Here is a 14,615-nt window from a genome sequence, read left to right on the forward strand (position 1 = left end):
GATTCCCTGTTATCTTTGGGTTACCTCCCTTAGACAATAAAGGGTTGATGTGACTGGTGTGGAGAGGAGTCAGGACACTATCTGATGAGTATAATCTAGCTCTTCCTAAAAGAATTTATTTTTCATGAATTTTATCAAAATTTTATCATAAATCAATGCTTAAATTAACTTAATTATTTATTTTTACAGTATGCATTTATTCAAGGCCATTTATTCGACTTAATTTATGTACGAGCTGCTTCAAACAAATGGTGGGTGCCCAAAGCTTCCGGTTTGAGAATGTCTTCGCAGGAAAACTCGGTAGAAGATAAAAATGTACTAAAACAGAAAGTCTATGCCGCTGCAAGAGATGGAAGAGCAATTAGTTTATTTGCTGTGTTATGGAATCTTAATCAAGAACTGGTAGATGAAGTGCTTCATTCCCACACGAGTGAAAATGGACAAATAACAACACCCGTTATCATTGCGTCTAGAAACGGAGAAGAGAAAGTTGTTTCAGTATTACTTTCAAAATTTAAAATAAATCTCGAACAGACAGGAACTGTAAAGTTTGATGGATTTGTGTTAGAAGGCGCAACTGCGCTATGGTGCGCGGCAGGCGCTGGGCATCTTGGAATCGTAAAGCTCTTGCTAGAACACGGTGCAGATGTCAATCATGCCACGAAAACGAATTCGACACCACTTCGTGCGGCGTGTTTCGACGGTCGACTTGATGTTGTCCAGTGTTTAGTTGAAAATGGTGCTGACATTTCTATACCGAACAAATATAATAATACATGTCTCATGATAACAAGTTACAAAGGACATAGCGAAGTTGTGCGGTATTTACTTGAAAAAGGAGCAAACCCTGATTCAACTGCGCACTGTGGTGCCACCGCAATGCATTTTGCTGCTGAATGTGGACATATCGAGGTAGTACAAGATTTAGTCAGATTTAATGGAAAACAAATTCCTAACGACTACAGAATGACTCCAATACTTGTGGCTGCAGAATGTGGACAATCTGCTCTTGTAGAATTTCTTGCCACCAAAGTTGAAACCAAAGAAGAAAAGATTAATGCTTTTGAATTGCTTGGTGCCTCATTTGCAAACGATAAAGAACATTATGATGTAATGAAAGCATTTCTATACCTGCGTGAAGCTATGCATTTGAGATACAGTGATCCTGACAATATTATTACGAAAGGGGACTATCCATGTGTAGATGCATACAACAGTAGGATTGAATGCAAAACACTTGGTGAACTTAATGCTATCAAATATGATTTTGAAGCACTGCACATGGAATCACTTGCAATCAGAGAGAGAATCCTTGGGCCTGACAACCCAGATGTTCCTCATCCAATCATATTTCGAGGTGCAGTATTTGCTGATAACAAGCGATTTGACCGATGTATCTTACTTTGGCTGCATGCAATGAAATTGAGACATACAAATAAAAGATCCATCGCCAAGGATTTATTGAGATTTGCTCAAGTATTTTCACAAATGCTTCACATAGAAGAAGAAGTGAACTTTTCCAGTGTCCAAGAAGTGTTCAAGTATGCCATGGCAGAACTAACCAATGATAAAGAGAGAATAACAAACTGTGAAGATGATGGAGACTCCCTGATTGAGATACATCAAACTAATATCCATACTTGTTTATATCTCCTTGTCATTATTTTAAAAACCAAACACAGTCCTTCAGAGTTAGAGGGACTGTACCCTCTTGTGTATCATTTTCTTAAATTAAATCCTTTCTTAAAAAATAACTATACACCTCTGCATATGGCTGTTGATGGTTCTACATATGTGGATGATTTCCATGTTAACGATGTTGTGTCATTTCCAGACAGTCAAGTTGCTCACCTTTTAATTAAATGTGGAGCAAGAGTGAACGCACAGGACTCAAGGGGAAACACCCCCTTGCATGCTTTAGTATCTCAGAACTCAGTTGTTGATACAAGGAAAGTTCACAATACCATGAATATTCTAATTGACAATAATGCTCATCTTGACATTTGCAATAATGAGAGAAAAACTGCAATTGACTGTGCACAGAGGGAAGAGGATGCAGGAATTTTGAGGGCATCTGATCACCTCTCTCTGAAGTGTATTGCTGCCAGGTGTGTGTGCAGCAATGGAATCGATTATCAAGGTCTCATCCCACCTTACCTTGAGGAATTTTTAGCTGTCCACTAACTCTAGATTATTCATGATGATAAATTAAATCTTTCTGAGTTAAGGGAACAGATTGATATAAAATAACAAGACTAACTGTAATTGTTTCTGTTTTATACATTATTTATTTCCTTTTTAGAAACAGTTAGTTATAAAACTGCAACTTGATATTTACAGAGATACCGCTTTGGTAAAGGATACCAGTTTTATATTTATGGTCAAAGTACAAATATACCCCCCACACCAGAGAAGAGAATAGATGACATATCATTTTAAAAATCTTTTCTTTATAACTTTTTAGGGAAAATTATTAGATTGGAATCATAGTTTTTCCTTGTTGTTATGTCATTTTTTTTAAATGTATACATGTAATTTGTAATACTGCAATTATGCAGATTACTTTTGATTCATTGTCTCAGACCTTATATATTTTATTAATCATAATTTAATATATAAAATGATATCAGTAAGAGTGTAAATGTTAAAACATGAACAACTGAAAACAAAATCATGAATAAAATAATTCACTATTGTAAGTAGTTGTAAAAATTTTTGAAATTTGAAAATTTTCACTCGTAATGAGATGCCACCCCCTTGATCTTGACGTGTAATTGGCACATAGGGCCTCTGATCAGTGAGGAATCCTCTAAATCAGATCCTACAGTGGGATTTGAACCAGCAAGTTGAGGATCAATCCTGCAACTCTTATACAATAGCTTTAACAACTGCGTCACCTGGTCCTGGGATCATAAAACATCTTAAGCTTAAGTAAAAATCTTTATTTTATTATTAGATGTTGTAAAGGTGGAGAAGACCAAGATTAAAATATTTTTATACGCCCGTCTTAAGACGGGACGTATTATGTTATAGGCTTCGTGTCCGTCCGTCCGTCCGTCTGTCCATTCCTGTCCGCCTCATAACTTGAATACTATTAGGCCTAGGATAATCAAACTTTGTCAACTTATACTTCTTGGGTAGACGGTGTGTCGCGCACAAAAAGTAGGTCACTCTGACCTTTAATAAAGATGCTATAGCCAAATATGGAAAAATCCTGTCCGGCTCATAACTAGAAAAGTATTAGACCTAGAGCTTTCAAACTTGGCAAAAGTATACATCTAAAGTAGAAGGTGTGTCGCGGCCTATTTCAAGGTCACTGTGACCTTTAATTATATTGAATTTTTTTAAAAAACTAAGTCTTTTAAATTCTAAATTTCATAATCCTAAAAAATGTAAAAATATAGTTATATGCTTATTAAAAACTGTTAAATTAAGTAAAACTTGTTTTTTCATTATATACTTTACAGCAATCTGTAACAAATGTTTATGCTTTGAGAGGAATTCAGTTTGTCCCATGGGTTTAATTATCAAGCACTGGTCAAGAAGAATTTTGATAGCAGAAATTTGCATGTCAAATTAGAGAGAAATTAATGAGTTTATTGTCAGGAGCTAAGAGCATCTCTAGATCTGGTGCAGATGCTATCTTAATTTATCTCTTGGGAGTTGGGCAAAAAGAAATGGCCTCATAGTTGCTTGTGCTAATTAAGAGTTCATGATGGCTAGTCCAGATAAAGATGTTTCAATAGGTGTAATGAAATTAAAACAAATTGATGTTTTAGTGTGTGATTAAAACTCAATTAATATTGTATAATATGATTAAAACTAATTATATATGTGTTCATTTGAAAAAAAAAATTATATTTCAATTTTTATATATTCGCAACAAAGATGCTATAGCAAAATATGGAAAAAATCCTGTCCGGCTCATAACTAGAAAACTATTAGACCTAGAGCTTTCAAACTTGGCAAAAGTATACATCAAAAGTAGAAGGTGTGTCACGGCCTATTTCAAGGTCACTGTGACCTATAATTAAAATGAATTTTTTGAAAAACTGTCTTTTAAATTCTAAATTTCATAATCCTAAAAAATGTAAAAATATAGTTGTATCCTTATTAAAAAATGTTAAATTAAGTAAAAACTTATTTTTTCATTATATACTTTACAGTTATCTATAACAAATGTTTATGCTTTGAGAGGAATTCAGTTTGTCCCATGGGTTTAATTATCAAGCACTGGTCAAGAAGAATTTTGATAGCAGAAATTTGCATGTCAAATTAGAGAGAAATTAATGAGTTTATTGTCAGGAGCTAAGAGCATCTCTAGATCTGGTGCAGATGCTATCTTAATTTATCTCTTGGGAGTTGGGCAAAAAGAAATGGCCTCATAGTTGTGTTAATTAAGAGTTCTTGATGGCTAGTCCAGATAAAGATCTTTCAATTGGTGTAATTAATTAAAACAAATTGATGTTTTAGTGTATGATTAAAACTAAATTAGTATTGTACAATATGATTAAAACTAATTATACATGTGTTAATTGAAAAAAAAACATATTTCAATTTTTATATATTTGCGACAAATTGCAGTCATGTCTCACTAGTATTATTTGTTATAATCAATCCCTACACTGTAAGTCTCTTAGAGATGTATAAGGCGTAACAAAAAAATATGTTTGTTTACGGTTACCCAACCGACCCTAATTTTAATCGCCGACCCAAACTTTTTTTTTTCGTCGTAAAAATCCGGAAGTTACTGGCCGGTTCAGTTTAACTTTTATATTCATCTTTGAAATCGAAATTGAAAGTACAGAAACAAACCAGTGAGTTCGATTTCTACATCATCGATTTCGTTGCAATTTGCTTACCATTGCATGACAGTTGCAGGGGTGTGCAACTAGCATCGCCTGACGCCCGGTGCTACCGTTTTTTGGGGTAGTAATAATTAAAATTATGCATGTAATACATGAGAAACACAAACAGTATTTTCACTTATTTTTTTCCCATTTAATTTCCAACTAATGAAAATTTTCCAGGCAGCATGCTCCAACTGTTCTTAAATCACTTTAATCTTATCCATTTTGCAGTACTACCTCACTTATTTACTTCAAAATACGATCGTTTTTTCCTAATCCGAATTTCCTCCATTCCTCTGTGAATGGTAAATACGGGTGTTGCTAAAACGCGGAACGGAAAACGGAACGGAAAGCGGAACGGAACGGAAAACGGAACATATTATTTTGGATTAAATCACTTAAAATACACGAATTTTATCATAAACGATACATCTTGTACATATTCAACCCCCACTATGAAATACAAGTTTATTTTGTCATGCTCAGTCTCTATTTACGAAAATCGCTAACATAGCATTCACCTAGAATCGAATTTAAAAAAGGGGGTGGTAAACGAACTTGAAAAGTATTTGACAAGCAAAAACACAAAAAGAAGACAATTGTTTGATTCGGGAGGGGGGATAGGGATAAAACACAAAAAGAAAACAATTTTTTGATTCGGGGGGTGGGGATAAGTTATAACTCCAACATCTTTCAGTACTATATTTTTTACACTCTTAACATATACATTAATTACATTCACAAAAATTGTGAGGATGTCAATCAACTTGAACGAACATTTCCGTAGTGAAAAGGTTATGACTGGGGGGGGGGGGGGGGCTAATATTTGATATCTAGATGAACCATGGTAAGAGAAATAAAATGTAAAAAAAAAAATTAATTAAGATTACGTTTAGAGCAAACCTTTACGCTAAGCTCGAATAAACATCTCTTATACACACTGGTTGTTAAAATTTTATTCAAAATAAAGTAGCTTTCTATATATTTAAATTCTGGATAGACAAAGTTGGAAAACTTTCATATGGTAGATAAAATGCAGAATCTTAGCATTCAGTGAAGTTAAATTATGTTTGTTTGCGGTACATATGTGTGTATGTTTGGGGGGGTGTATATGAATGACCCCGTAAAAATGAGTTTGTTTTCCCACTCATCGGAAAGGTCTGAGAAGCTGTAATAGGTCTGCCCCCTTTTTGTGTTCAAAATATACAAAAGGTTTAAAAATAAATTTTTAATGTGGCTGTGGGCCCCTAAACTGCCACTCCCCCTTTCATGATTCGCGAATTCAACACAGCATGCACAATCTGAATATCATAAGTAGTTATTTTGTCTTTACAGACATTGACATTGGAAACAATAAGAAAGAGGGGGTGGTGAGGGGGTCAGTAAAAAATTTCCAACATACAACAAATTTGACAAGCAAAAAAAAAGGGGGATATGTCCTTTGCCCAAACACGAAAATCCTATTTCATGGAAGGGGGGGGGGCAAATTTCTTTTCGTACCATTTTTTCCACGGAGGGTGTGTATGACTCATGAATATATAATAGTTTACAATAAATTTTTATTAGAAATGATTTTTACAACAGGAATATTGCTCTTTTTGATCTGATTTATATCGAATCTATGTTATTTGTTTGACAAAAATTTTCCGTTAAATCCGTTCCGCTTTCCGTTCCGTTTTCCGTTCCGCGTTTTAGCAACACCCGGTAAATACATGCAGATATCTCTTTCATATTACTTACGATCCCCCAATCAACTGACAGCTAAGTGTTATGTGGTTAACCTTTAATATATATCAATTGTATTTAATGGTTTGAAATGAAAATAAAATGATTTTTGCTTCATTTTAGATAAGCTAGACTAGTGCAATATGTTCAGAAAACTGAAGAGAAGATATATACATACCGTCTCTGATGTTTAATTGTGATTTGATGTTCTTTTTAATCTGTAAAAACAGATTAATGTTTAAGAGTAGTTTAAATATTACGACAATCTAAAATCCTTATTTCAAAGTATAAATGTACCTAATTAGGACTTTAAATAGGAAACCATTTTCGTTTAGAGGAAGGGTTGTAGCTATACATTTCAACTTCCAATAATTCCTTTACAAGCAAGAAAATAAGGTGTTTTTTTAATTTCCATTGCAGGCAAAAAACTTTCACGAAACGACTAAGAGTGAAATTCTTCTCATTATTAAAACTTCATCCGGAAAAAGATCGGTATATGCCTCCGCCTATTATGAAAAGGTATAAATAATCATGGAAATTTGTAAAAAAAAAAAAAAATATATATATATATATATATATATATATATATATATATATATATATATATATATATATATATATATATATATATTTATATATATACATATAAACACTTTTAAATAAGGACCTTTTTATGTGTATGCTTTATTGATAAGATGATATATAGATGTACATGTACTCGTATATATGATTTGTTTTCCAGGACTTGCGACACTTGATGTCTTCCTTTAACAAAAATAATGCATCTATTTCCGCTACTGCAACCTCTCCCTCTACAGCACCCCTTTCTTCTACAGCAACCCCTTCATCTACAGCAGCCCCTTCTTCTACAGCAACCCCTTCTTCTACAGCACTCCCTCCCTCTTCAACAACCACTACCTCTACAGCATCCCCTCTGTCTGTATCAGTACAACCTCTTTCACATCCATCCTTTCATTTACCCACTTCCTCTTCCTCCACTTCCCCCCTTACCTCCTCTTTTCCATCACCCCAACCTATCAGAACTAACATTGTAGTACGAGCGGAGGTACATGAAATTCCTAACAGAGAACAAACACCCTCCCCACAACTTTCTCTTTCCTCTCCCTCTCCTTCGTTTCCATCTCCTCAACCCACCTTTCTCCCACCTAATACATGTACTAACTCTGAATCAAGAGAAAAGAGATCATCTGCAAATAAGACTGCCAAGAAGAGAAGGGTCGACAAAGCCGTGTACAAAAGCAAATGCACTCAAACTGAAAGCATCACTTCTAAAGTGCCCGATACTTGTAATGTATGTTTGACAACACAGACACGTGGACATTGGGTTGGGTGTGACCGTGCCCGATGTGGGTATTGGGTACATGATCAGTGTATGGGGTTTTATTTCTCTTCAAATGCCATTTTAAAGAAAACAAAGTTTAAATGTCCTATCCATAGATAGAAAATTCTGTAATAAAATTATCTTCCTACTTTGTTTTATATTGTTTTCTTTCTTTTATTAATGTTTATTTTATTAAAATGTCTGCAAAATACTTGCATCTTCGAGATTATCTAGATTTCTGCAACATTGCATCCAATGCTTCTCCTTTGGTGCGCCACTGGGAAGCCAGCTCTTTGCCTGTCTGTTTTTCGCCTCCAATATAAAATCGCATCCCTCACCTTTGCTCGCATTCCCAGATTCTAAATATTCATTTTATTGAAAATTTTTAATCATTTTCCTGCATTCATTGATAGGAATGAAAAAAGATTCAATATAAAAAAATAGAAAGGGGTCTTATTGCATGCATCCTTTAGCCCTTAAATATTGAGGGTGGATGGAATAAATACTGGAACAAATCCCCGTACAACCTTGATTAAATCTGGATTTCTTATTTATATATCATGTAACCAAATATTTTTGGGTAAAACTTCATAATTGATACTGTATTTAAAAATGTCCATAGTTTCTCCATAATTTTATGCATCTTGATGATATGTCATATGCATATGAGGAAAAAACGAAACGCAAAGTTCTTTACCCAATCAAATCAAGTGTACGAAAATTTACCAATCAAATATCGCCTTACAACATCGACATGAAATAAAGTTAGTATTTAAGTGCGTCATTTGGCATTATTGTGCAGTTGGGGGTTAGGGCATGCTGTCTTACGAGAGAAAGACTCGTGCTCCTGGATGAATTGGAGGACTTCAGTTGGTGCACATACTCTCATGATGATGTCTAATAGCTCGATTTGCTGGTAGTTTGTTTTAGACACACCAAAGTAAAGAGGGAAAAACTTCAGTCTGGAGGCCATAATGACGTCACTGTTATTACGCCTTATGCCGGCTCTAAACATGTACACTGCTAGTGCATAGGTAAATATGGACTCCAGCAAGAACCTGCATTACATGTACGTAAACTGTGTATTAATACAAAATCTTTTATTATATAGACATATTAATTCATAATATTCAGTTATTTACATGTAATTTGGATCCTTTACTTCCTTACACCAGTCGAAAAACCCTTTTCCAGAGGGTACCATTTCCCTCTCCGAACAATGAAAAACGTAGGGGAACAATAATTCATCTCCTAGGAATAGGATATGCTTATATTTAAAGCTATGTTTGAAACAGAAATAAGATGTATATATTGATTTCATTTCTATTTATTAAAATGGTTGTCATTTTTTTTACAGACCTGTTCCGAAAAGAAGAATTTCAATAAACTGCATGGCTTTGTGATGATCATTAGCATCTAAGCAGGACTGCAGTGCTTTTGGTGATCTGTAGCCTAGTAGTTTAGCCAAATCTAACCCTATCACTTGCCATAACAGTTTTATGACAGCTGTAATATATATATATAGAATTATATATGGATATAGATAGTGCCTTTGGACATATTGATTTCAACATGCATTAAAGTGGGAGCAATCAAAGGATTTGAAGAAAAGAGAGACAGATACTTTGATTTATTTTTTAGGCTCCTTGAATTTGTAAACAATTTTATAATAATAAGAAGACAGCTATAGCTATAGTACCTTTGGACATATTTATTTCAACATGTCCCAGTCCAGGCTGAAGGAGTAAATCTTGAAGATGTGGATTATCTTTAATAATTCTATGAGACAGGAGGAAGGGGAGCCCATCACATCCCACTATACTCCACTGTCTATGGTCGGGTATTCCAGTAGTGCACTTTAAATTTTCTAACACAACTTGAACAGATTGAAAGGAACAAGGGTTGACTGATATGGGATTTCCCATTTGAATAGTTGGGGGACTGGTATGTGAATGTGGTAAAAACGAATATACATCAACCTGTGTTCTAGAGTGATCTGAAAATTTCATGTTCCTGTTTTTCAAAAGGTCACAAACGATGTCCTCTGTACAATTCAGCCCTGGATGTTGTTGTTGTAACAAACAACTTATCCTACTTTCTATGAAACTTTCACGTAATGATCTGAATAAATTTTCATAGGAATGGATGAATTCGACAATAGCATTGTACTTGTCAGAAATGTTAACGTTATAAAACCAATGTCTGGGAGATAAATTGTTCACAAGTTGTAACTCTGTAGTCGGATTGGGAAAAAAGTGAACAACAGTGGTTACATAGCTCAAAATAGCTTTGGCGTCATAACGCACTCTCCAATTCCTTGCCAAAACCTGATTGTTATCAAAATAACTTATCAAGTCATGCTGAAATGGAACGCTTATAGGAGTTGTTGCATGGTCTTCTATCCATTTCAAAACAGAAGAGTAACTCCCAGCGGGATGAGCAGAAGAATACATGTTGCAAACTGTTTTGCTGTTTGACATGTAATATGTTAACAGATTCAAACTAAAAGAAAATGGCATGATTATGTTGGCAGATATGAGAGAGTACAAATGTTCGATAGCAAATATAAGTTTTGTTTTTTCTGTGGATGATAAGTCACACATTTTTTTCCCACAAAGTGACAATAACAAAGACGAGATGACATTGTTTCTTTCACATATCCACGTATCAATAGTGGCAGATGTTAAAAAATCTACATTTTTGTATTGGGTAAAAATGTTTTCATTAAAATCGTCTTTCATCTTTCTGCTTTCCCTACTGCCAATAGCTTCTGTAATTTTAATCACATTCTCATCAGAGATGTTGTTGCTTTTAATTAAATCAATAACTTGATCAACCAGTTTGTTTTCTACGTCTTTTTCGTTGGAAATTAAACATTTCTCGCTGTAAGCAGCACATGCTGTGCATAAATATACTGCCCTTTTGCACAGATGACCATTTTTAACAAGACCTTCAACAACTGATGTTTTGAATTTTTTGCTGGAGAGTCTGTATATTTTATTAGGTACATCTTTTGCAAAGTTGGAATGTTCTTTACAGCTACAAACTGGCATTGTTATCTAAAAAAATAATTAAATATTTTGTACCAATACCAGTTGCAAACACCTCTGTTACAGCGCAAAATGTAATAAATCTGGATTGTAACATTTTGAGTTATTACATTTTGCGTCTAGATCAATGCAAAATGTATCCTTTTAATGACTCTTATTTTATTTATATTGAATACAATGTACTTAATTATACAGAATTAATTTAACTTTGATTGGCATATTTTTGATAGTGTTATTAAATTTCTAACCAATAATACATATTTTATTCAATTCCCAATTTTTTTAAAAATCTCAATTCCACTTATTCCCACTTGCAAAAGCCTTGCAAATAACAATAGACGTTTAGATAGTTAATTCGTTTTAACGATATAATTATACTAATTACATTCCCTCTTAGATTCACCTGTATTTTTTTTTAGATTTTAAGACAGAAATTTGTGAGAAATATTATTTATTTCCTTCAAAAATATGGATTTGACAAAATAACAATTATTTTTTTAACACAAAAATTAAACCTATTCCCATTTGAAATCTTAACTTTTCGTACCTGATTTTCAAAAAGTGGGAATACGAAAAATGAACCGGTCAGGGATAGGATGGAGTTTTTACTTTGTATATTCATTACTGTATTTCTGTGGACACGCAGAAACAATCCATTTTATTATTGGATGGAAAGAAAGAGAGAATTTTGTTTTTGCTTGTTTGCAATGCTGTTGATTTGCATTGAACAGTTTGATATCATTTTCAATAAATTCCTTCCCGTAGTGCATAATTTACTCCTGCCAGTACAAATAAATAGCCTTTTAAAAAAAATTCATTGCATTTGTCTATAAAAAACAAAAGCACACTGGTTAATACCCCAAACTACCCTGCCCACAGATGCACGTTTCTAATTTGCAATACCTATGATTTTAAAACATTTATTAAACTGATTTTAAATACATGTAGCTAATTAAAGCAATATATTATAAAATTTAATAATTGAAAGAAATTGCATATATCTTTATTTTGTTTTATTTTATTTTCATCGTTCACTACACTATTGAAAATTGTACTAAATCTGCTGGCTGACGAAAAAAAAAAGTGTTATTACATTTTGCATTTTTGCCTTTTGCTCAATCTCGACGCAAAATATAACAACGCAATATGTAACAATCCAATAACTGTGTTATTAAATGTTTTGTTATTACATTTTGCGTTGATATCGACGGAAAATGTAATAACGCAAAATTTAATAATTAAGGTTTATTACATTCCGCATTGTTATTACATTTCGCGTTGTAACACACCTCCAACCCTCACCCCCCCTTCCCTTGAGATAAAATAATATGTTATATAAATTATGCATTTTCTGTCATTTATGCACTAACATAATATATTTCTAGTATACAAATGTTTTATTCCGCTTCTAAAATGAAAATTATCCCTTATTGATTACTAGTTTAACTTTCATACAAACGATTCATTTGACGTATTTATATTGATAATGAGGTTCCATACTTTATACGAAGATGACGGATAAATTACCGTTATTCGTGTTTCTTCTGCAACTACGTTGTAGACAGCATATCCGGTGTAGAGCGCCCAGGATGGAATTGAACTACTGATGTTCCAGAGGGTTAGTTTTCATCATTTTTATCACAGAAACACTTCAATCCCATAATCTGGACTATTTCAGTGTCAACAACAAACTTTTTATTAAGGTCAGCGCCCCACACGCATCGCTTTTATACTTTGATTTGAGTGAGTGAGTATTTTTTATGCACGGGTGAACTTGTTGACAAGTACTCATAATGCGACTCTCTCGTTTTTATTTTTAAGAATTTTTTTTCAATATTTCACATTCCAAATAGCTTAATAAAGCTATTTTTAATAGCTTTATTAAGATATATAGCTTTATAAAGCCATATAGCTTAATCAAGACATTGTGCTGGACCTGTTAAAAGTTTTAAACTTCAACTTTAAAAGGAATGGCATAGGACCCTGACTTTCTCAACAATGAAGTTTTTACAATATTAGTTTTTACAATTTTTTGCCCCTATATTTGGACTGGTCACTTTTCACTTCGGGCTAGTAACTTTACTGCTGATGAGGCTGTTACAAGCCTGTGGGCTAGTACGTAATTTTTTTGTAATTGCACACCCCTGAGTTGTAAGGCAGTTTGCAAGAAAGATTATATTGTTCACACCCATATTACAAGCCCAAACAACAGTAATTAAGGCACCATAAAATGGGAAAACTGTTTTGTAATTCAACCAATTCATGTGAATTAATTTTGTGTATAAAAAAATTCAATAAAATAAAAAAAAATTCCTACCTACCGACCCTATTTTATTTCAGCATGTAACAGTAAACAAAGTTATTTTTTTGTTTGGCCTAATAAGAAATGGAAAATAGATAATTGAAATCTGTGTCAATCTGTTAATCAAGGCTACCTGATTTTCTTGCATCCTAACCAATTTATGATTATTGAACAATATTTGACGGGCGTATCATGCTGTGGCGGGGCACTTTATTTAATCTTGCTTCTCAAAAGAGTTGTTAACTGCGAATTTCCAATTAAATTCCTCAATTAAGGATACATCAAAGGCTTTTTTCAAGATTTTTGTCAATTTTGAGATTTTTTGGCTAAGAAAACAATGCTAATCACTGCTTTCTAATGCATGAAAAATTCTTGCTGATTATTAAATGGTTTTCTAATTATTTAACTATAATCAAACATAAACACTAACACATGTGAATGTGCCGTTATTGAAGCTTCTGATTTGGTCTGTAACTGCCTGCTTCTGAAAGGAGCAATAAATCATTGTGACCATTTGGGAAATTCTTCACTAGCCACACAGAGGTTATCAGTAATTAAACTACAGGGACTCTAGATTTAGGGAAGGAGATCTAACAGGTCACTAATGACCATGAAATAGGAGGTGGAGCTTAGCTCTTGCCATTTTGCCGGGAAATCTTTCCGATTCAGAATTGAACCTATTTTACTTCATTAAAAGCACCTAAATAAAGAAAAGAACCTCCCATTCTTGTGAATATGCATAGGAAATATGGATAGTGACAGGTATCCAAAGCTGAATCTCCAAGGCGTCATATATTTCTAGCTTTGGCAGACTTTGTTGTGTAATGGGTTTTTGCCCTCTACTGTAAAGTTAGATCAGACAGTTGGTGGTATTATTTCAAAGGATTCAGCTCCCTTATTTATTGACCAATTTCTCTGAAAATTGGCCAGAATGTGTGTTCACAAAACTGTATCTCAGATTTTTGATATCTTGCTCAGTTCTTGAATTATTGGTGGAAATGTAGAATTGGGCTAATAAACTGGTAACATTGAAAGACAAATGGATGTAACTTTTGAATAAGAAGATTTATAAAAAATTTGAGATACGGTTTTAAAGTTCAATCTTTAATCTACATTGAGGCAAAATTTTGACTTTGAGAGGTGGAATACAAAAAAGTTGATTTATAAAATATAAATGCACTAATATTACATTAAAATATTAATAATTTTTTAATAAGATAAAAATGAAAATTTAAATTAGGATCAATAAATAGTAAATTAAACAAGCTTTCAAATGATATATACTTTTAATATGTTATCTTTGTTAATAAAAGAATTACAAGCAAATTAAATTTTGCCCTTTGGAA

At 33.3% G+C, this 14,615-nt stretch overlaps 2 protein-coding genes across 2 annotated transcripts; one reads left to right on the plus strand and one right to left on the minus strand.

Moving 5' to 3' along the window:
- The first annotated feature begins 237 nt into the window (after window positions 1-237).
- On the plus strand, window positions 238-2,451 carry LOC134282566 (protein fem-1 homolog B-like). Its single transcript, XM_062764968.1, has one exon. It carries the CDS (start codon window positions 280-282, stop codon window positions 2,182-2,184), a length of 1,905 nt encoding a protein of 634 aa, XP_062620952.1. The 5' UTR covers window positions 238-279; the 3' UTR covers window positions 2,185-2,451.
- Window positions 2,452-8,584: 6,133 nt separating this feature from the next.
- On the minus strand, window positions 8,585-10,970 carry LOC134282522 (uncharacterized). The gene is made up of 4 exons (XM_062764924.1): window positions 9,617-10,970; window positions 9,277-9,423; window positions 9,060-9,168; window positions 8,585-8,975 (listed from the first exon to the last, which is right to left on the minus strand). The coding sequence occupies exons 1-4, from the start codon at window positions 10,968-10,970 to the stop codon at window positions 8,699-8,701; spliced, it is 1,887 nt and encodes a 628-aa protein (XP_062620908.1). The 3' UTR covers window positions 8,585-8,698.
- Between the last annotated feature and the right edge of the window lie 3,645 nt (window positions 10,971-14,615).

This window comes from Saccostrea cucullata, unplaced genomic scaffold (assembly GCF_032062105.1).
Source record: "Saccostrea cucullata isolate Sc308-1 unplaced genomic scaffold, CSIRO_AGI_Scuc_v1 ctg297, whole genome shotgun sequence".
Taxonomy (NCBI): domain Eukaryota; kingdom Metazoa; phylum Mollusca; class Bivalvia; order Ostreida; family Ostreidae; genus Saccostrea; species Saccostrea cuccullata.

Coding starts and splice junctions, on each gene's coding strand:
- LOC134282566 (XM_062764968.1), top strand. CDS start 280: ATGTCTTCGCAGGAAAACTCGGTAGAAGATAAAAATGTACTAAAACAG.
- LOC134282522 (XM_062764924.1), bottom strand. CDS start 10,970: ATGCCAGTTTGTAGCTGTAAAGAACATTCCAACTTTGCAAAAGATGTA. Junction 9,424..9,616: donor TGAAATAAATATGTCCAAAG/GTACTATAGCTA, acceptor TATATATTACAG/CTGTCATAAAACTGTTATGG. Junction 9,169..9,276: donor AATTCTTCTTTTCGGAACAG/GTCTGTAAAAAA, acceptor TCCTATTCCTAG/GAGATGAATTATTGTTCCCC.